The following is a 24,146-nucleotide window of genomic DNA, read 5'->3' on the forward strand; positions in this document are numbered from 1 at the left end:
GTCTCATGCTTTGTGCCTCAGAATCTGTGCCCACTGCTCTGTACCATAATCTGTGTCCCCTACTCTGTGCCTAATAATCTGTGCCCCCTGCTTTGCGCCTCACTATCTCTGCCCTCGCTCTGTGCTTCAGAATCTGTGCCCCCCTGCTGTGTGTTTTAGAATCTTTTCCCTGTATACAGTGTATACCCCACAGCATAATACTCGCCTATCCCCGTTCCCAAGAAGTTATCCAGTAATGCACTCCTTTTCGTGCTAGGCAGAATGTTTCAGGTGTAGCAATGACATCATCGTGCCGCCTGTATGACAGCAAAGCGCCGAATGGCAGGGTAGGGAACCAATGGTTCCCTTGTTCTGCCAGCCCTGAGGTGGATGCCCAGTTATATCTGCGCATTGTCGCCGCAGATACAACTGAGTGCAGGGAGCTCGGAAATCGGGTGAGTCGATCCAATGACTGGGTGCTCAGAATAGGGGACCATCTGATGCCCCCTTCAGGAGTGAAAGACCCACACCAATAAGGCCGACCCAGTACACCCTGAGCTGTGTTAAGAGATGGAACCGCTACCTTTCAGCTGTGAGCCTATCTGGTCAACACATACTTGTATGTAGGAGGAATGTACAAGTTAATGTTTTGTTTGCGGTACGGACACATCATGGACCCATTCAAGTTTAATGGTTCTGGATCCGTCGCAGCAAATTGCAGTCCCCAATGCACGAAACGTCCGTGTGCAAGAGGCCTAGGGCTGTGTTCTGTTAGAGGGATAATCATGGAAAATTTAGACTCCAGTTATCTTATTAGTTGTCTCCAGAACCATTGGAGTGAATGACATTTTTTGGGGTATGACCTTTATTTGCTCTTTATAGATTTTATTTTTTTTTCTCACCGCAGGTATTTCTGGTTCGTAAAATCACCCCGCCTGACAACAATCAACTGTATGCAATGAAAGTGCTCAAGAAAGCTACACTTAAAGGTGGGTCCTTTGGTTTAGAGTTTGGGTGTAGTATGATGAAAGGAACCAAAACCTTCCCCTGAAAGACCATGATGTACATCCAGGCAAGAGTTTTTAATGAGACCAACTAAAGCAACAACATACATGATGAGTACAGTCACATGTCCTATGAGAAAAATAAATGATACAAAATAAAATTGCACCTCAAGTACCCATCTGGACATTTCTTAAAAAACCCAATAGTGGCTTTCTTCTTGTGAGGTTCAGTTTCTAGTCTGTACATAAGATATCGTAAAGTCCCTTGTACCTCATTCAAGGGGGGTAGGTGCGGTTGAAGCAAATGGCATAAAATGCACTTCTTTACAGCTACCCTTGAAGAATCCGCTCCATGGTCCATGTGAAGATGGTGAAAAATGCATTGAGGAGGAGAATCTCTAATATCAGTCAGATGTCAGTAAAAAAATTACAGACCTTGTGCCAAAACCGCTTCAATAGCAGGCATTCCCATAAATCATTCAATAGATTAGCGTTTTGTAAATTGCATTTGGGTCAACACCTCAAATAGTGTGAAGGTGCATCCTTATATGAGAGGTCAGAAGCATAGGTTGCCTTATGTTTTATGCAAAACTGCATCTCCCTCTATTGCTCACTACTAATTGCTGCTCTTACCCCTGCTGCCATGCCTTCTCTCATATTAAACCCTAATTTATCATCTCCTAATTCATGTTCCCACTTATGAAAAGCAGATGCCGTCACCCCTTAAAAATGAACATTTTTAACCCTACAGTATAAATCGGAGCAAGTCGACCCATACAGCCATCCCATCAGACCCTTAAAATGCGCTATACTCTCCGCATAATCTAAGGAGACTGCTTGAGAATGGCAAAAGGAATTAATCTGTAAGTACTGCAGGTATTGACTAGGATCAAAATGAACCCTGTCTGATACTTGCCATGATAATAATCAGTTTTCTGGTGATTTTAGCACATCCCGCAAGACCATAATCTGTTTCAATCTCCATTCACTAAAAAGTTTGTTGGTATATCATTTTGGATCTTGGTCGCTGGTCTTTGCCGGATTTGCACCCGCCTGACAGTGTGCTGTTTCTAAATTTTTTAATTATTTTTTATTTTTTTTGGAAGTTTATATAATTAGTCGCTTTCCATGAAGCTAAGGTATCCTTAATTAGTAAGTGATGATCTGGCCGGCATTCGGCCAGTGTAATACTAGCTAACGTCAGCTTGACTTCCTTTTTCCCTACCAATATTCCTTTGTAAATGTCCACTCGTATTAAATGTAACATTAAAGGCTCCAGCATGAATGTGAACACAATAGTGCAAGAAAATTCACCTCTGTCTACTCCTTCTGTAGATGGAATGGAGTGGACAGTAACCTGGGGAGAGAAACTCTTGCTTGTGGGTTGGCATATGTACTGTGTGTTCGGAAAGACCCTTTCACTTTTTTCACATTTTATATTATGTTTTGTTACGGCCTTGTACTGAAATAATAAAAATGAGAAGGTGAAAAGAGAATTTTAGAAATGTTTGCAATTGTATTAAAAAGGAAAAACTAAAATTTTGCATGGACATAAGTATTCAGACTCTTTGCTATGACACTTGAAATTTTGCTCTGAGGAGCTCCCATTTCTCTTAATCATATTTGAGCTGATTCTACACCTTGATTAGAGTCCACCTATGGTAGATTTAGTTGATTGCACAAGATTTGGAAAGACATGCCCTTATCTATATAAGTTCTCACAGCTGACCGTGCATATCAGAGCAAAAACCAAGGCATGAGGAGGAAAGAACTGCCTGTAGAGACAGGTTTGTGTGTAGGCACAGATCTGGAGAAGGGTACAACATTTTCTGCTGCAGTGAAAGTTCCCAAGAACACAGTGGCCTCTATAATTCTTAAATTCGGAACAACCAGGACTCTTCCTAGAGCTGGCCACCCCACCAAACTAAGTAATTGAGGGAAAAGGGCTTTAGTAAGAAAGATGACAAGGAACCCAATGGCCACTCTGCCTGAGCTCCAAAGATCCTTTGTGTACATGGGAGAAACTTCCAGAAGGTCAACCATGACTGCAGCACTCCACCAATCTGGGCTTTATGGCAGTGGCCAGAAAGAAGCCTCTCCTAAAGACTCATGAAAACCTGCCTGTAGTTTAAAAAAAAAAAATGGACTCTGACTGTGACAGGTCTGATGAAACCAAGATTGAACTTTTTGGCCCTAGTTCTAAGTCATGTCTGGAGGAAAACGGGCACTGTCCCTACAGCAATGGTGGCAGCATCATGCTGTGCGGCTGTTTTTCAGCTTCTGGGATAGAGAGATTGATTACAGTTGGGGGAAAGCACAGAGTTATTCCTAATGAAAACCTGATCCAGAGTGCTCTGGACCTCACATTGGGCCAAAGGTTTACCTTTCAACAAGACAATGATTTTAAGCGCACAGCCATAACAACATGGCTTAGGGACATCTCTGTGAATGTCCTTGAGTGGCCCAGCCAGAACATTGACTTGAACCCAATTGAACATCTCTGGAGAGACCTGAAAATTACTGTCTATTGATGGTCCCCATCCAACCTGACAGAGCTTGAGAGGATCTACAGCGAAGAATGGTAGAAAATCCCCAAATTTAGGTATGCAAACCTTGTGGCAGCATACCCAAGAAGACTGGAGGCTGTAATCACTGCCAAAGGTGTTTTAACTCTGTACTGATTAAGGGGTCTGAATACTTATGTCAATGCAATATTTTAGTTTTTCCTTTTTAATAAATTAGCAAAGATTTCAAACATTTTTGGTGCCGTTTACTATCCAAAAATACACCTATATTAGGCGTTCTTCTGGTGCAGATTAAGGCACAGAAGTTATTTGCGAAGCGATCTGCGACTTTTCCCCACTCCTGCCAGGCCTAAAAAAGTGAGTGTGGGCAGGGAATGGGACAGGCTGGCAGGCCCGTCTCATTCATAATTTTCTACGCCTGTTTTGGGAAGAAACCTGGCTTACATTTAGACTGGCGCTGGATCTGCCAAAGTTATGTAGAGGCCAGCGCCTCTTCATAACTTCAGCGGATCCACCGCCCGCTATAGGGGTTACTAAGAACGACGTCTAAAACGCCGGTCTTAATCAATGACCCCCTATGTTTTCACTTTCTCATTATGGATTATTGAGTGCAGAATGATGGGGAAAAAATTCAATTTTATTTTAGCACAAGGTTGCAAACATAACAAAATGTGAAAAAAGTGAAAGGCTCTGAAGACTTTCCTAACACACACAGCTGATATAAGGAATCCTGAACTGCTAAAACCGTTCCTGAATGGGGCTGAGCTGTGCCTACGCCGTATGACCGATGGTTGTGACGTCATTGGTCAAGTGTAAGAAGTGAGAAGGCCACGGCACTGGGGCTTTGTCATACAGCTGATCAGCGGGGGTCCTGGGTGTCAGATAAGACCAGTTACAAAGAGTCATATAACCCCTTTAAGGCTACTTTCACACTTGCGTTCAGAGAGGATCCGTCTGGTGTCTGCACAGACGGATCCTCTCCTATAATGCAGACGTTTGGATCCGTTCAGAACGGATCCGTCTGCATTATAGTTTTGAAAAAATTCTAAGTGTGAAAGTAGTTCAGACGGATCCGTTCAGACTTTACATTGAAAGTCAATGGGGACGGATCCGTTTGAAAATTGAGCCATATTGTGTCATCTTCAAACGATCCGTCCCTATTGACTTACATTGTAAGTCTGGACGGATCCGTTTGCCTCCGCACGGCCAGGCGTGTGTTCGGGTGTCCGCTTGCTGAGCGGAGGCTGAACGCTGCCAGATCCGCATCCACTCAGAATGCATTAGGGCAGTACGGATGCGTTCAGGGCCGCTTGTGAGCCCCTTCAAACGGAGCTCACAAGCGGAACCCCGAACGCTAGTGTGAAAGTAGCCTAATTCTGGAAAGTTCCTCTACATCTACTGTAGTTGTACTTGATTTCACAATTTGAATCCATTGGCCATATCAGAAGAAATCTCAAGAATTTGCTTATGATCGTCACTAAAACCCCTTCTCTCTCATTTAATCTGTGAATATAGTGAATCTGCCGCCTGGCCTCTCACTAGATTAACTTACAATTCCCTGCCTTGTTGCCAAACTTAATCAAGGCATCTAACTTCGTATCTGCAGTCTCTCTAGCCTTTCTAAAGGTCCCATTACATGGGGCGACAGAGCAGCAGATTGCTCCGCCAGAGTATGGGGATCGCTAATGCCATTGCTCTTCCCCGTACTGACTCATTGTTGCCGGCAGCAGATCGTGTTTACACAGCTTGATCTGCTGCCTGCAAACAATGATTTATGTGTGTGCACAAATGATCGGATAACATGATGAATGAGCTTTTTGCTAGTTCGTCGGGTAATCGGCAGTACATTTATATCGCTAACGAGCGTTCCTATGAATGCTTGTTTGTGACTCTTAGGATTCTGGGCCCGTGTAAAGGGCCCTTAAGCAAAAATCTAACTGGTAGTTGGGTTATGTCACTATGGCGTTCAATATTTTGGGCATTATCCCACCACCAACAGTGTAGTTTCTGTATGAAGTCCTCATTTATTGCCAAGTATCCCGATAGGCACGAGATGAAGTCCATTCCCTTTGGGATGGCATCTGCTATGCTCATCGTAACTGGTGCATGGTTGGAGATGACTTTAATATTAACATTTATGACATTCTGCAGTATTTGGGGTGAAACTAAGAGTTAACCTTGATTGCTGAGCATGAAAGAAATGAGAATACTCTCTCCCTGTGAGATTATGGTGCCGCCAAACATCTAGAAGTCTTGTGGAGTCCATTGGAGTAAAGGCAGAGACCCTGAACCCTCCTTCCCAGTCTCACCCCGAGACAAATTATGCAATGTTATGGTCCCCTTCTACCAAGATATTGACATTTCTTTCTTGCAAAATCTTACTCTCCATGGAAAGAAAGAAGGGTTTGCTACTAGTTTGGAGTGTACTCATTATACACTGTCAAATTCCCCACAATTGTATCTAGCTGTACTCACACTTCCGCATCCCTCTGTCGGTGCATGATGTGTTTGTGTATAAGCAGCAGCACACCTGTCTCCTGCGTTTTTATTTTTTTATTTCTCTGCTTTTTATTTCTCTGCTTTTAATTTCTTGTGGTGGCTGAATATCATTATATGTGGAACAAAGACGTTTAACATTCCATGTGATCACTTTCATGTTACACTGCCCCTATCAGCCGTATTCATAATAGCATCCACCACCCACTAAGGTCCCTTAGATCGAGAGGTCACTGTTGGATACCAGGTAACTTCCCTCCCATGCTCACCGCTGTAACAACCAGAGAAATATTGGTCCTCAAAAATCTGCATAAACAACAAATACGCCATAGTCGTGGAGTCTTTTCACGCATCTTTCTATGGAGTCTTCATCATCTCCATCATCTCCATCCATTGCCTCCAATAAGGCACAAAATGGGAAGGCACACGGGCGGCATCTGTGTTTTGCAGATCCGCAATTTGCGGACCGCAAAATACGGCATGCTCATATGAACAAGCCCTTACTAAGTGTTTTACCATTTAGTATATACTGGTGACTTCTATTATTTCATTATGGTGAGAACCGAAATCAAAAACCTTAAAGTTGCAGCACAAAAAAAAAAAAAAAATGGAACTTAGGGCTCTTTCACACTTGCGTTGTCCGGATCCGTCGTGCACTCCATTTGCCGGAAGTGCCCGCCGGATCCGTAACACCGCAAGTGAACTGAAAGGATTCGAAGACGGATCCGATAGTAGTAGTAGTGGGGAGCGGGGGAGCGGTATACTTACAGTCCGTGCGGCTCCCGGGGCACTCCAGAATGACGTCAGAGCGCCCCATGCGCATGGATGATGTGATCCATGCGACACATCCATGCGCGTGGGGCGCCCTAACGTCACTCTGAAGAGCCCCGGGAGCCGCACGGACTGTAAGTATACTGCTCCCCCGCTCCCCACTACACTTTACCATGGCAACCAGGACTTTAGCGTCCCGGCAGCCATGGTAACCATTCAGAAAAAGCTAAACGTCGGATCCGGTAATGCGCCGAAACGACGTTTAGCTTAAGGCCGGATCCGGATTAATGCCTTTCAATGGGCATTAATTCCGGATCCGGCCTTGCGGCAGGTGTTCAGGATTTTTGACCGGAGCAAAAAGCGCAGCATGCTGCGGTATTTTCTCCGGCCAAAAAACGTTCCGTTCCGGAACTGAAGACATCCTGATGCATCCTGAACGGATTTCTCTCCATTCAGAATGCATGGGGATAATCCTGATCAGGATTCTTCCGGCATAGAGCCCCGACAACGGAACTCTATGCCGGAACACAACAACGCAAGTGTGAAAGAGCCCTATGACCACCCAAATAAACATGATCAAACATCCAATACTGAGGTATTGGTATAAGGAAAAAACACAACTATGGGAAAAAATTTATTTTTGGCTTTGGAAAGATTAGTGGAGAGGTTGGGATAAGCAGAAATTGGGTTGGATAAGGAGAGTCTGCATTTTACTGGTTACTTTATGATGTGATGCCATAAAATGTTCCTCTTGCAGTACAATGACCATAAAATATCATAGAAGAGAAGGTTACAGCCAGCTCACCTATATCATCCTGTGTAGCGGTGCACGGAGCGGACCCATGCCAGTCCCGATGTAAGTCCACATAAAAAGAAAAGAGGCTCCAGCACCAGTGGCAAATGCTTTAGCAGTCCCGATCTTGATTCACCAAAATTGTTCAAAGTAAATACAACATACAGTGGCACTGATTCCCACTTACTCCCAGTAGATTTACGCGTTTCGAACAGTAGTGTTCTTAGTCACTACTGTTCGAAACGCGTAAATCTACTGGGAGTAAGTGGGAATCGGTGCCACTGTATGTTGTATTTACTTTGAACAATTTTGGTGAATAAAGATCGGGACTGCTAAAGCATTTGCCACTGGTGCTGGAGCCTCTTTTCTTTTTATGTGGACATAAAATATCATGCATGGGTTCTATTAATTAGAATTAATGTATGATGCTCGCTGGGGTCATATAATTGCCTCAGGAACTCTACATTCCAACATGCAGTTATGTTGCTCCACACACTATCAGATCAGGTATGAGTGTTTACCTGTTAAGGACCCTTTAAGGGCATTTAGTTGTCTTTTTTGGGCAGCATTTTTTTTGCATGTAAAAAAACCTAAAACTCTGATATTCATGCAGTTGTTTTTCCCAAACATTTTGTAGTCACAGTAATGTTTCTCAGAATCTTGTCCCTAAAGAGTAGTCTATGGGATAATGCTTGAAAAGGGACCATAGGATGCCGGCAAACTGCCTTAAATTGGTACTACAAACAGTATTTGTAGGCCTTTTAAAAATTTCCTGTTGGCCAACATTTAACATCCGTTAATAACATTTTCTGCACATACAAAATTGCTAATAAAAATTCTGTGTTTTTAAAGAAAAAAAAGATTTGTGTCAAACCATCCTAAGGCCTCATGCACACGACAGTGTTTTTTCACTGTCAGTGATTTGGCTTCAGTGGTCCATGTCCGATTTTGCTTCAGTTGTGTTTCCTTGTGTCTTCCTTTTTTTTTGTCTGACAGGGGGAAAAAAAAGGAAGGTTAATGAAAAGTGTAATTTTATTGCACCAAGGTCTTGTAGAAAGTTGTGCATCCGTTTTTTTTTGACGGACCCATTGACTTGAATGGGTCCGTCCTCCATTTTCCACTTACAAGAATAGGACCGGTTATATTTTTTTGACTGACTGGAATCACGGACGCGGAGAAAAAACGGAGGACTATCCGGTTTTTTTTTTTCACAGCTCCATAGAAATGAATGGGACCACCGCTAAACTGTGAAAAATGATGGAACGGACGCGGATGCACACAACGGTCGTGTGCATGAGGCCTAAGTCTGTGAAATTAGATTTTATGTCCGTGGCACATTATTACAACCTTTGACATATTGACTTGCTAGTTGCTGAAGAGAGGGTCATGTAGCAGTTCTGATTTATTTTTTATTTTTCCCCCCAGTGAGAGACAGAGTAAGAACTAAAATGGAAAGGGATATTCTTGCTGAAGTTAATCATCCATTTGTTGTCCGGCTCCATTATGGTAAGAACTCTCCAAGACGTTATTTCCTATTCAGTGTGCTTTAGTGATAGTGATACCTTTGATACCGCACAGCCTTGACTGAAATTGGGGTCATTTGGTTACAGCTTTTCAGACTGAGGGGAAATTGTACCTGATCTTAGACTTCTTACGAGGAGGAGACCTCTTCACTCGTCTTTCTAAGGAGGTTAGTGTGAAAGTTGGATGTCTGCCTATAGTATCAAACTATTCTCTTTGAACTATCCTTACATGAACCTCATGCACTGTTTTTATCTTCAGTACAGAAAAATGTAAACTGTAGACCCTTTGTTTCTGTCCAGTCTTAGGATTTTAATTTTCTCTTTTAGGTGATGTTTACAGAGGAGGATGTAAAGTTTTACCTGGCTGAGTTGGCTTTGGGTTTGGATCATTTACACAGCCTTGGGATAATTTACCGTGATCTAAAACCTGAGAAGTATGTACCTTTTTAATGGATGCTCATCAATTTATTTTGGAGTCATACTTGGATAATTGTGTTGTCTAAGGCTACTTTCACACCAGCATTTTTGCTGGATCCGTCATGGACTTACATTGTGTGTCAGGACTGATCCGTCTTGCTCCGCATCACATCGCGGACATAGTAACATAGTTTATAAGGCTTAAAAAAGACATCTGTCCATCCAGTTCGGCCTGTTATCCTGCAAGTTGATCCAGAGGAAGGCAAAATAAAAATAAAAACCTGAGAGGTACAAGCCAATTTTCCCCACTTAAGTTGTTTACATCTGTTATATGAATTCCGTCTTTCTGGCCCATCATAAGAGTAGAAAATACAGAATTTTGGCTGTAAAGAATCCATTACATGACTGACACTTACAGCTACTGATTTGCCAAATTGACTCATAATGGTCTTCGTTGGGATCAGTCAAGTTGCCCTTCATAAAATGATAAAATCTGCTGTGGAAGTTCTTAATGGGGCCTCTAACGCATATGTGAACAGAACCTGGAGGTGATCATGGTCCAAAATTATTAGTCACTCTGAAGATGGCATCTGTCATCATGCTGCAGTGTCTAGTAGCCTTGGAGTAGCTGGCTCCAGTGTAGAAAAAAAAGGTTTTTTTAATGCAGGAAAAAAGACAGGCAGATGTGTGAGGGTATGTTTAGGGTCAGGAGCGTGGCTCAGTGGTTAGCATTGTTGCCTTACGGCACTGAGGTCCTAGGTACTAAAGACCTGCATGGAGTTTATTCCAAATTATTCAAGTACTGTACCACCCCTCTCCACCCCCCTTAAAAACATTCTATGAAATTGGCCTTTCTCTTGAATGCATTGGGGGACACAGCACCATGGGTATATGCCCAGATACCACTAGGAGGCACTAGATATAAAAAAAAAGGTTGGCTCCGCCCAGATGGGCTATACCCTCTCCACAGCACTAGGCTATTCGGTTTTTAGTCTAGTGCCGTAGGAGGCCGACCTGACCTGCTTTTTTCCTGCAGGTCTTGCTGCTATTTAATTTTTTCTCTTCTTTTTTTTTTTCTCCTGCAGGTTTTCACCTTCTGCAGGCGGGTACTCCATCGTGGGCTGCTACTTTAGCTGCACCCCCTGCGGGCGCGTACCCAGGTACCTCGCCGGTCACCCAGTCCCCATTGACTGCATCCACAGTGGCATGACTGCATTCCCACAGTCCCAGTGTTGAGTCTGCCGATGGGGTGACCCTGCAGCGCCCGAAGACATCGGACGGTGAGTATTCCTCCTGCGTCCTGTCCCAGAGTTAGTGGGGGTCCAGGGTGAGATCCCCTGTTGTGGCCAGGGGGTGGGATCCTTCCCTTCTCTCCCAGGCGGGGGGGAAGGGGGGGGGGGATTCTCATTCTGGGAGAGGGAGGGGGACCTTCCGGGCCCCTCTTCCTTCCTCCCTGGCCTCTTTTTCCCTTCTCCTGGTCATTCCTCTTCCTTTGCGGTCTCCCCTGATCCACTCCCCGGCCTCCCATCTACTTTAGTCCGTGGCTTCTGCTAAGCCGCGTTTTCTATGGCCCACCCCTGGTGCTCCCTTTGCCCTGTTTTTCCCCTCGCTGAGCGTGGCTCCCCCTCAGGAGCCCCCCTCACCGGTTTTCTTCATTCCGGAGGGCCCGGGGTCTCCCGCGCTTTCGACTTGCACCTTTTCCGGCTGCCTCATTAATCGAGGCCCCGGCTTCCTCCACGCCTAGGCTGCATTCTCTCCCGCCCCTTTCCCTTGTTTCCCGGGCTTTTGCTGTAGCCAAAACAGCCATTCTGGTGCAACACGTAACAATATATACAGAGGGGGGGGCGTGGTCTGGCTGCCGAGGCGCGCGGATGTAGTGTGCTGTAGCTCCGGAGTTAGCACTACACCCAGCGACCTAAAAAGCGACTATACCCACGGTGAACACACCAAAACCAGGCAGACAAGGCACCGAGCACTCCCTGAGCATGACCGGGAGGAAAAGAAAGGGACAGAAGTACCCCCAACTGACGAAGTTTTACTTCACCCGAGAGGCGGGAAGGTTCCAAGATGGCGCCGGAGAGGAAAACGCTGCGGACAGCGACAAAGAGGAAGACGCTCAAGCAGTTAATCACCCAAGCTATGTGGAAGAACTTACCACACCGAAATCCCCAGGTCCCGCACCCGGGAACAGAGAGGTACATGACGGGCAGGAAGGAGCCTGCGACACAGCAGCGGGAGGCTGGCCACATGGGAGAGAAGCGTCTTCTGAAGTAGGGGAATCCCCGCACTCCACTCCTCTGAAAGGCTCTCCTGAAGAAGAGACAGCCGGCGCAGGTACTCTAAGATATAATGGGAACAATATATACAGAGGGAGCCCTGGCTCACCAGAGTGAGTACCTGTAGCCTTTACAGTACACTATGCAGCCGTATCCCGGCAGCTATGTACGTTACTCCCTTCATAGGTAGAGTACCTGTACCATCTTCTGATGCTGTAGTCAGTACACTTGTCTGGTTCTATGGTGCTTCATCTCCAGGGGCTGTAGCCATTACACTTGTTCTAATGTGCACCAAGCAGCCATATTGCTCCCTTCATAGGTACAGTATCTGTAACATCTTCAGACGCTGTAGTCAGTACACCTGTCTGGTTCTCTGGTCCTCCATCTGTACCATTATCTTATGCTGGGTAGTGTGCACCAAGCTGCCACATTGCTCCCTTTAGAGGTAGAGTACCTGTACCAGGCATCGCTCCCCTCTGACGTGGAGTTCCTGTGCCATCTGCTGATGCTGTACCCTTTACACCTGTCTGGTTTTAAGTCTGCACTTCACAGCCGTATTTCTCCCTTATTAGGTGGAGTACCTGACAGCCTCCATATACTGTAGCATTCCAATGCCGTAGCTGTGTTCCATTCTCATTATAATGAGCACCATGCAGCCACATTACTCCTATTATAGGCGGAGTATTTGCAATATCTCCAGGAGCTGTGCCCTATTGGTACAATCTGCGGCCCATGCGGCGCCTACGTTACTGGGCGTATTTCTCCCTTCCCTGGCTCTGATCTGTGATACGCAATCATGTGGCCCCCCATTCACATGGAGTGGTGTTTCCATCTCCTGATGCTGTATTAATCACTGGTATCCATATGTCTCCCCCCTTCCTGGGCAGAGTAGAGTTGCTTTGTTAGTTTCAGTATATGGCTGGCCTGTTCAGATTTGACACCAGGTGCAGTTCCCCCTGAACCAGGCCCTCTAGTCTTCCCTTTAATTCTGTACTAGGAATGATTTTATTATTTTTTTTAAATCAAACCATTTTTATTGATCAATTATAGTAGACTTATTTTCTTCAATCACAAATGCAGAGATTGGAACATAGCAATATCCCATGACAATAACAGGAGAAAATCCCCTCACAGCAGTATACAATGTACTCTAACAAGAGCAAATATTGAACATTATATGCATAAAACATAGCAAAATATTCCCCCCCCCCTATAATTCAGAGCGTGAATACCTCCAGCGTATCTTATATCACAATATGAGTATGAGACAACCATTCATTCCACAATTTCTCAAACTTCTGAGGACAATCTCTCTTCGCAAACACACCTCTTTCCATAGTTAACATGACATGCACCCTCCGTACATATTCATCCAGTGTTGGCGGACTCCCCTGGATCCACTGCTGCGCCACCAACTTTCTAGCCACATATAATAGCCTCCCCACCGCCACCTTTACTAGCTCACTCCCTCCAATCTCCGACACATATCCCAACACACATGTCTTAGGGTCCTTTTGCAACCTCAGCGTCAAGTTGCGGTTAATCAAAGTCAACACCTCACCCCAGTAACTACCTATCACTGGACAAGACCAAAGCATATGCAGCAGGTCCGCTCCTTCCTCCATCCGTAAAAATACCGGAGTTTTATATACTCTGTGGATGATGAATAGTTGTGACAACTTACCCTGCTCACTTAGGGACACTCTGGGAACTGCCTCCAGTATATCTTCCCACTGATCTTTAGAAATGTCCCCCAGATCGTCCTCCCATTTCACCATCCGCTTCAGAGGGGACCCTTCTAGAAATTTGTCCAGTACAAGAGTATACACTTGCGAAATCAACCCTCTCTTCCCCCCTACCGGGAGAACAAGTTTATGTACCACATCCATTTTAGCTATAATACAACCTTTCCTTATCGTGACATCATAGGCATGCCTCAATTGTAGATACTGATAAAACCAGACCTTGGGGACATTGAATTCTTGCTGCAGACCCTGAAATGATTTGAACACATTACCCTCCATCAGTTGACCTATCCTCATTACCTTATGAGATTCCCAATTCCTGTCAAAGACAAGAATTCTGGCAATAAGTTGTTGTTCCATATTGGGGACAGCTCTCCAACTCCCCCCACACCACTAAGCTGTTTCACCTTTGCCCATACCTTCTTCATAAGTTCAATAAGCAAGACCTTCTCTCTCCTCACATGCATTCCCGACCCCTCCAGTATACACATAAGGTCACGACTTCCCAACCAGTGCTGCAGTATCCTTCCCGTCACATCCGGCGACTGGAAGTCAATCCAGCCCTTAAAGTGCTGACACTGGGAGGCCAAGAAATAGATCCAGGCATTCGGAACTGCCAAACCTCCTTCTGTCTTAGGGTATTGCAACGTCTCCAGCTTGATCCTTGCTTGACTGTACTTCCAAATAAGGTCCCTGAACATAGAATGTATTTTCCTAAACCTATCCAAAGGAATCCACACAGGGGCATTATTTAATACATAAAGCAGCTGGGGCATCATTACCATCTTTAAAAGGTTTACTCTACCCACTACTGATAAAAAGAGCCTACACCAAGTCCTTACCTTCAGCCTAAAAGTAGCGAGCAACGGGGTCAGATTTAATTCTTCAAAATCCGAGGTGTCTAGGTGAACGAGAATCTAGGTGTTATATACAACCCTAAATATTTGAACTTATTTACCCAGAGTACCGTACTATTAACTCACCTAATTGGCAGGGCCTGCCCATCTATCGGCATCAAAGCAGACTTCTGCCAATTTATCTGAAGTCCAGAGAAGCTCCCAAATCTATCTATTAGAGCCATGGCCACATCCAGAGATGACCCAGTATCACCCAGGAATAACAAGGTGTCGTCAGCGTACATAGCCACTTTGTTCTGCACCGCACCATATCTAAACCCCACAATATGAGGCGACAGGCGAATTAGGGCTGCCAGTGGCTCAATTGCAAGAGCAAACAACAAGGGCGACAGTGGGCATCCCTGTCTGGTGCCTCTAGCCAAAACAAAGTTATCCGACAACCCCCCATTTGCTCTAATTCTCGCCCTGGGACTCGAGTATAACACCTTTACTCACTGAATAAACCGCACACCAAAGCCCATGGCTCTCAAAATCCCCCACAAATAATTCCACTCTACACTATCAAACGCCTTGGTGGCATTAAGAGTAAGCAAGGCCCTGTCCCCACAATTATCCGCCGGAATATTCAAACTGGCATATAATCTGCGAACATTTATAGCAGTCGACTTCCCAGGCATAAATCCAGTCTGATCCGGGTGTACAATGGTCAGAATCACCCTTGACAACCTGTTCGCCAGCACCTTCGCCAGGAGCTTTACATCCGCTGTTAAATGCGAAATTGGTCTATAGGAATCTGGTAATTTGGGATCCTTCCCAGGCTTAGGGATAACTACAATAATAGCCTCCTGCATAGAATGTGGTAGTGAACCCGTCTCCAGTGAATGTTCAAGCACCTTGAGCAATTCGGGAAGAAGTACCCCCTGCAGCTTCTTATATACCTCCACTGGTAGGCCATCTGCCCCCGGAGCCTTACCATTCGCCGTATCCCCAAGTGCAGCCTCCAGCGAGATCGGCTCCTCTAATCTCTCCCTATCCTCGTCTGACAACACTGATCACTGTGCCTCTGCCAAAAAGGCGGTCAAAGCCTCCTCAGAACTAGAGACAGTGGAAGCATATAAAGACACATAAAAACCTTTTAAAATATCTAATATTCCTTTCGTGTCCTGGCTACTATTCCCAGTTTCATCCCTCAGTTCCTGTATGCAAGAGGAACCCCGCTGAGCCTGAGAAACAACTGACAGTAGATGACCTACCTTCTCCCCCTCCTCAAAAGATCTTTGGCAAAAACTACACTTCCGCTCTGTAGCCTGCATTAAGTGACACCTCAACTGTTCCTGAGCTACCGCCAGAGCCTCACTATTAGCCAGGGAAGGGGACCTACCAAACACCCGTTCAGCTTCCGCCACTTGCACATGCGCTTTAATATCAGCTTCTCTGGACTTAGATTTATGCTTACTAATTTATTTTATCAGTACTCCCCTCAAGAATGCTTTCATAGCATCCCAGACTCCGTGTATTGAAGCTGTCCCTCCATTGATAGCAAAGTATTCTGACCGACAGATAAACCCCAGATAGGTCATCCAGTACGTTTAGCCAATGCGGGTTACATTTCCACAACCTTGGTCCCTGTCTGAGCACCCCCAGGCACACGTCAATCTGCACCAAAGAATGGTCAGACAACGACCAAGGGTGATAAGTAACATCCCTGATCAGTGGTAACATAACATCATTAACCAGAGCCAAGTCTATGCGTGATAGTGAATGATGCGTAGCAGATCTGCACGAATATTCGTGCCTATTAGGGTTGCGTAGTCTCCACACATCAAACACACCAGTTTCATTCATAATATTCTTCAGAGCAACACTCTCCGGTGATCCGCTTGATCCTTCCACCCGACATCTATCCAAGGAGTCATCCGGCGTGCAGTTGAAGTCCCCTACTAGTAGCCATGGTAACCCAGGGAAGTCCGCCACAAAGGTCATAATAGCCCGTATCAAAGGAGAAGCAAACGGTGGAGGCACATACACTGACACCAACACCACCTGCATCCCATCAATCTTACACACAATACATACAAACCTGCCCTCAGCATCCACACACTGCTGCACATGTTCATATCTAATACTTTTATGCACTAACACACATACTCCCCTGGAATGTGAGGAATAAATTGCGTGTACCACATGTCACACCCAGCTTTTGTTCAGCCACTGTACAGTATCACTAGTCAAATGCGTTTCCTGCAGGCAACAGATGGCAGGCTGAAAACGCCTCAAGTAGTGAAAAATACACTGTCATTTCCGTGCATCAGCCATACCCCTCACATTCCAGCTCAAAACTTTAATCACCTGTGTCATGACAAAACACTGACATACCTCCCTCTCACACCCCACTCAATCCACATCCATTCAGAGTTCACGCCCTCAACCCCACCCCTAACTATCACCCTACCCCCCCCATATCTCCCTCCCAGTAATCAGGTTACTGCAAATGGGAACAGTAGTCTTCCCCCCCCCCCTCTCCAACTTCAAACCCAAAAACAGGGCTATCCGTGAGCAACTTGCCCCCTAATGAACAATAATCAGTACTGATTTTAACAATACTTTACCTCGGGCAGAGAATCCTCTCCACAACTGGGAAATACATTACAATCCCCTAACCTCTACTCCCACTTCAGAATCTACCATGCGGTAGCATTATATAGAACACTTAACTGGTGCAACATTATGGTGACATTAAAGTGCAAACACATATGTAAATTAAACCCAAAAAGCATATCTGCCTTCTTCAAGTGTCCAGGGCCCCATTTCTCAGTTGCCGTTCGTGGACGTCCAGCCACTGCGCCGCTTCATCCGGATCCTCAAAAAATCTGGTGGATCCCAAAGCCACTACTCGCAATTTAGCAGGGAACAGCATGGCATATGGAACCTGCAACCCTCTAAGCCTTTTCTTGATATCCATAAAACGCCTCCTCCTCCGCTGCACCTCATTCGAATAATCTGGGAAGATGGACACTTTGACCCCATTCAGAACCATCTCTTCATTGTCCCTGGACTGACGTAGAATTGTGTCCCGATCTTTAAAATGCAATATCTTCGCAAGAATAGGGCGTGGAGGCCTGCCCGGTGGGAGCGGCCGCATGGGCACTCTGTGCGCCCGCTCCACCGCATACAGGGAAGATAGGCCTTTTTCATGAAACAACTGATACAACCATTTCTCCACAAATTCAGTGGCATTGGCCCCCTCTGTCTTCTCTGGCATTCCTACAATTCGCAGATTGTTCCTCCGCGACCTGTTCTCTAGGTCATCCGCTTTAGCATACAGGGCAGCAATGTCCTTCATAGACGTCTTAGACGCCATTTTCAAAGGCTGGACTACATCTTCCAATGAGGAGACTCTCTTCTCCAATTCAGAGGTGCGCTCGGATATCTTGTGTAAATTGTGTCTAATTATAGACACATCAGACCGCAGACTGCCGACTTGTACTGTGAGCACTTTAAGGGTGCTATTACAACTTGCTACAGCAGCCATTATGTCCTTCAGAGTGGGCTCCTTTGTAGACCCGTCCCGAAGGCTCTCTGTATCTTTTGCAGGGCCTGCAGGAGTATGCAAAGGCTGATCAGCCGTATCCGGGCCGTCGCCATCCACGGAACCATCCTCCTGATCAGAGGAGGTAAGTATGTCAGTACCCTTGTCATCAGCCCAGTCGCCCACTCCGCTGTCCAGCCGAACAAACTTGCTAAGTTTAGCTGCCGCGCTCTGGCTCACTATCTCCTGCAGCGCCGTCACCTCTCCGCCATCAGCGCCATTTTGGCCCACCTCCAGCCGGTCTTGTTTAGTGACTTTGCTCGATTTCCTCGGCATTTTCAGGCTCCCGATTTGTGACACAGCAGCCACCGGACACTTTCCTCTCACCAGGTAAGATTTTTCAAATAATCAAAGCGTGCTACCGGTTTATAGCAGGATACTAGCAGGAGCAGTGAACGGTGCGTCTCACTCCATGCGCTCACAGGCCACGCCCCCCCACTCACTAGGAATGATTTTTACTTCATTGCCTGACTCACTATTTAACTAGACTTCCCAGTCCTGTTGTGCACCAGAAGTTTTCTCTTCCTCCGTGGGCAGGCTGTTGGCTGGCATGCTAGGATTGTTCTCTGTCAACCCTGTAAAGTACTACTGCATGCTGCACGCCGCGTTACCCCATTTCATGATGGAGTACTCGCTTTGTTGTTACTGCTCCTCTGCTCCTTTTCAGAGAGTTACATGGCACAGTCCTGGCAGAGAACAGGGATTTGCACTATGATGTTCTTTCCCGCAAAGGTACGCAGCGTTGTGAGCACCAGCCGCCGCTGCAGTTTTTGGTCATCGCTGGATGTCCTCCATACAGAATCCTTCTGGGTGGTCAATGACATGCGTCTTCGCTGGTCGTCCTCTTTGTTATTGCTGTGACAGAACCAGTGAGTGCCACACTCCTGCCGGCGGGTGGACTTCTCCGCGGCTTGCTCTGGTATCGGACGTGGAACCGTACCTCTTCCATGGTCTGGGCGTTCTTGGTACTCCTTTATGTTTTCTGATTAGTTGTGCTACATGACAGAAGGGCCGTTCTCTGGACCTGGCCATTGTCTGCACCTGTCAGTTCTTTCCCCCTTCCCTGGGGGTTTCATTGTGCTCTGCTGGTAGCTGGTCGCTACATGTCAGTGTAATCTCCCCGGCTGACTTCTGCATCCTTCTGGAATATGGATGTTTGGCGTTTCTTTTACTGCTGTACTTGCCCCTTCTGGGACCATGTTATACAGTTGGCTGGTCACTACACTTGGGATCGTTGGTCACCCATGGCCGATGTTATTTCCTTGTTTTTTTTTTGGCTATTGTTGTCCTTAGGTGGTCTGGTCCTTTGGACCCTTCTTGAGTCCCTGTCTGGGTAATCCTGCTTGGGGTCCCTGACCCCACTCTTTCTTAGCCCATCTAGCTGGCAGCTCCCTTCTGGGGAAGCTACCCATGGCTTTTGACCACACAGGCTCTGTATGACAGCTGCTTCTTTGGGCCCGGTTTGCTCCTTTTTTCCTCCTGTGTCCTCAAAGGTTGTTGCCTTCTTGAGATTCTAACCCCTCTTTCCATCCCCCCCAGGTCAAGTACCTGGTACCTAGTTGTTTAGTGCTATGGTTTGCAGTTTACATTGTTTGGGCACTTTTGGGACAGAGCTTTCCCTCATTTGGAGAACTGTTCCTCCTTTGGCTGTTTGGAGTCCTCTCCTCCTACTCCAATATCTCTTACACCAGTGGGTCTCCGCTTGTATTACCAGGTACTGCGACTGGTTCCTTTTTTTCCTGTGGCTTTATGTAGCTAGGGATTTCCCTCGTCTTACATTTCACAGCGAAATGATGTCTTCCAGAGGCTTGTTCCTCGCCTCCTCTGATGAGAAGCAGGTCTTTTCTCCTGACCATTACATAAGACCCCCCTCCTCCGGGGGTTGGCTGTTTTCTCTGGCAGGAAGAGTTTTCCACCTTCTCTTCGGTGTTTCTCTTTCCCCCCTTCCTTGCTGTGAAAGGAGGCTCGCTCCCTTCCCTTGTGAGCCTTTGTTAAGATTTCTCTCAAGCGTTTAGCCTCCAGTGCTTCTTGTTTCCTCTCTACCCTGGCCCTTACATGTGGTTGGCCACGGACAGGCTGTTTTTTGGTCTGAGACAACTTAGTTTTAATCTTTGGTTAAGAACTGCTTCCGTCCTTTTTCCAGGCATTTTATCTCCTGCCAGGCACCCTCATGTCTATTTTGTCTTGTTGGGTCTGTGCTCTTAGGGCTTTTCCTCCTGGAGATTCCTTATATATGCAGAGCGCTAGGTTGTTTCAAACTTACGTCCTTCCATATGCAGAGCGCTAGGTCGTTACCAACAGACTTTGCTATGCTACTCTCCTGTATCCTCAGGGGGAGCCCTGGTTCTTCTAGATCCTTTCTCTGGCTCTCTAGTGCACTCTTGTCAACTTCTTGTGCAGGACATCTGGCCCTGTCCCTTATCCTCTTGCATTCTATTGTTTCCCACCTTGGGTGGAGCTGGGTGTTCCCTTGTTCCTTCTTGCACGCCTTGTTTCCCAGGCACCTGTTTTTGGGATCTTCACGGTCTCCCTTTTCTTTGGAACCATTTCATGCTAGGGTTCTTCTGCACCTGTGCATCCTTCTTTTTGCATGCGGTTTCAATACCACCCTTGAGGACTGCTTTCCCATGGTGCTGTGTCCCCCAATGCATTCAAGAGAAAACTGGATTTTTGTACTCACCGTAAAATCCTTTTCTCGTAGGATGCATTCGGGGATACAGATCCCACCCTCTGTCGGTACTTACTCTTCCTGTCACTGGGCTGCTGTTTCCCGGTCCAGGATATGTTGGTTCTTCGCTTTTGTTTCTCTCTCCTACTGCTTTTGGTACAAACTGAATAGCCTAGTGCTGTGGAGAGGGTATAGCCCACCTGGGCGGAGCCAACTTAGATTATATATATATATATATATATATATATATATATCTATCTAGTGCCTCCTAGTGGTAGCTGGGCATATACCCATGGTGCTGTGTCCCCCAATGCATCCTACGAGAAATGGATTTTACGGTGAGTACAAAAATCCAGTTTTCTATCCATGTGCCTGAGATAGGAATAGATGGTAATAACTTTCTGTGTAAATTGGGGCAGAATATGTTAGCTCTACATAAGGTAGGGGAATAAAAAAAATATGGGTATATTCATGTATGGCAATTTTTTTCCAGAAATGTAATGGACTGCCCTATTCACATGATGGAGGTTGCAGAAATCCATGCACATATTACATGTCACGTGTGCATATACACTAAAGCTTGCTTACACCTGTAATAAATAAACTTAATACGGTCGGATCCTGTCATATAAATACAGGGGGGAAAAATATGTCTGTCCATCCAATCTAAATGTATGTTCTTTCATGACCCAAATCTGGTGAGAGACACAGAGCACAAATTGTTAGTGATTCATATTGAATAATTTCAGTATAGTTTATATAAATTTATATATATTTTTTTTCATTTTAATGAGCGCGTATTTTATTTTTGCAGCATCTTACTTGATGAGGAAGGTCACATAAAACTAACTGGTAAGAGCTCTTTTGTCCAAACTTCACAACTTGCTTCATATCCCTAGAACATAATGGGGCAGATTTATGAAACAGTCTAAAAAAAAAATGTATTTGTTGCCCATACTAACCAATCGCAGTACAGGTTTCATTTTTTAAGAGCAGAATATGAATTGAAAGCTGTGCTGTGTTTGGTTGCAATGGGCAACAAAGACATATATTTTCTTTTACACAGTTTTAAAAAAAATAATTATGATACATTTGTCTGTAATATTTTTTTATACACTTGTCTTGCTTTATGCTCATCTTATATGGTTATATCTTTGCTTGTTATTCCCTCAGATTTTGGACTTAGTAAAGAAGCGATAGATCACGAGAAAAAGGCATACTCGTTCTGTGGGACAGTGGAGTACATGGCTCCTGAGGTGGTGAATCGTCAAGGCCATTCGCACAGTGCAGATTGGTGGTCCTATGGCGTTCTGATGGTAAACTGCTTTCATGTTTAAGGGTAAAAGGTGCTAGAAACCACTGAGCAGCTTCAGATGTGTGAATGTGCAGGTGAACATTCCCATCAGCTAATCTAGAAGCGTGTTAATACAGTGATCAGATCTCTATAATCTCTTTAAGATCAGACTGGGCTTTCCGAGGCTTTAGAGTTTCTCTGGTAACAGACACTTCTGCGTTGGACAGCTATTGTAATTCAGGTTGGGTAGAAAGTCATATCACTTTGTACTAGAATACAGCGGATTTATTTGATTCCAGTGGGAGCTCAAGTATGTGTCTTACATAAATTTAAATAGTTATTAGTATGTACTGATAGGCATCACTTGCACTTCTGGACTCCAGTGTTCAAGAGAGCAGGAGAGTTTAGAGAGCCATACAATGTTATCTAAGTTCTTTAGAAAATAAAGCCCTATAAGTATAATAACCGTGGTGGACAATGTAAGGCTGGCCATACACATTAGATAAAAGTTGGCTGATGGTTGAACAATAATCTGGTGGACAATGATTTTGCAGATACAGCCATAAAAAATGTAGCCCATATTCACTGTTACACTTGTTCAGACAGGTCAAACATGTCCAATAACACCAGCCAATGGATGAAAGATGTTCCTGGGAATGTTCTTTCAAGGAGTGCTTTTTTTTTTGTTTTGTTTTTTTTTGTCCACGAATGATCTTTCTTTGCACGAAAGATCTTTTGTCCAGCTATCAGGGGAAAAATTCAAACATGCCTGATTTTCTTTTCAGACAACAATGGTCTGTCACTGGTAGGTGAAAACGATCCCGCATTGTTAAATTTTACAGATAAATGATCGTTTTGGTTTAAATTGTCAGTTATGGCGAGTGCACGTTTTCTAAGTGGGGATAGGGAGCATGCCTCTGGCTGTGGCTTATCTCCCCCGTGAACAAAAGATTGGGCATGTTGAAATCCCTTAACCATCTAAGGAGAGTAAGGACATTGCCATACACTTGGCCAATCCCACCAAAATCAGCATGCAGCATTATCGTTCAAGGTCCCAGCACTTCAATCACCAACAATCAAATGATCACCAATCCTGTGGATAGATGATATATATTTTTATTTTTTTTGTGATCTGAAGATTTAACATGATCATATACATTAGTTAAAGGGGTTGTGCAGTTTCTATTGATGACCTAACCTTTGATAGTCAGGGGTCCAACACCTGGCACCCCTGCTGATCAGCTGTTTTAAGAGGAGACAGAACTCCATGAGCACTACTTCCTCCTATTTACACTGCCTGTCTTGGAAGTGCAGTGTGGAACTGCAAAAAAAAGGGGATCAGTCAGTGTAATCACAAGTACTTGCTCCATTCACTTGAATGGAGAGAGTACTTGTAATTACACTATGCCGCTGCCTCCTTCAAACAGCTCATCGGCTGGGGTTCCAGGTTGTTGTACCCCGCTGATCAGATATTGATAATCTATCTGGAGGACATACAGGTGAAACTCGAATAATTAGAATATCATGCAAAAGGTAATTTATTTCAGTAATGCAACTTAAAGAGAACCTGTCACCAGGATTTTGTGCATAGAGCTGGGGACATGGGCTGCTAGATGGCCATCATGTTCATTCCCTGTGCTGGCATCAGCACAGGGAACGAACTACGCATGGCGCTCCTGCTCTTTGACGTCAGCCAGCAAGGAGGAGATTCGGAGGACGCGGGGCGGTGCTGGGCTCTTTTCCGCTTGACTCATCTCCGGATACAGGACTCATATCGGGTCATTTGCATATGGATCAAAACAGTTTTTTAACACAATAAAAGCGCAGAGAGCTGTGGGACTGGGTATTGCAGATGAGCTAGTGGCCATCTAGCAGCCCATGTCCCCAGCTCTATGCACAAAATCCTGGTGACAGGTTCCCTTTAAAATTAGAATATTGTGAAAAGGTTCAATATTCTAGGCTAAAAGTGACTCTAGTCAGCTAATTAATCCATATTCCCTGAGCAAAGGGTACCTGAGATTGTGACTTTGGGGTTTTCATAAGCTTTAAGCCATAATCATCCTAATTATAAAGGCTTGAAATATCTCGCTTTGCATGTAACGAGTATCTCATATATTAATTTCACCTTTTAAGTTGCATTACTGAATTAAATGAACTTTGCACGATATTTAAATTTTTCGAGTTTCACCTGTAGATCTTCAATATAAAC

The 24,146-nt window shown here is 45.2% G+C and overlaps 1 protein-coding gene across 4 annotated transcripts in view; it reads left to right on the plus strand.

Moving 5' to 3' along the window:
• RPS6KA1 (ribosomal protein S6 kinase A1) overlaps positions 1–24,146 on the plus strand; it is a 241,712-nt gene that overhangs the window by 168,928 nt on the left and 48,638 nt on the right. For 3 of the 4 annotated variants that reach the window (XM_040424248.1, XM_040424251.1, XM_040424249.1), the window contains 6 exons: positions 887–968; positions 8,994–9,074; positions 9,179–9,258; positions 9,419–9,525; positions 21,458–21,495; positions 21,790–21,959. In XM_040424248.1, the coding sequence (XP_040280182.1) occupies positions 887–968; positions 8,994–9,074; positions 9,179–9,258; positions 9,419–9,525; positions 21,458–21,495; positions 21,790–21,959 (558 nt within the window). The remainder of the gene's footprint in view (positions 1–886; positions 969–8,993; positions 9,075–9,178; positions 9,259–9,418; positions 9,526–21,457; positions 21,496–21,789; positions 21,960–24,146) is intronic. The other variant, XM_040424250.1, reaches the window with a different exon arrangement.

This window comes from Bufo bufo, chromosome 3 (genome assembly GCF_905171765.1).
Source record: "Bufo bufo chromosome 3, aBufBuf1.1, whole genome shotgun sequence".
NCBI classification, from domain to species: domain Eukaryota; kingdom Metazoa; phylum Chordata; class Amphibia; order Anura; family Bufonidae; genus Bufo; species Bufo bufo.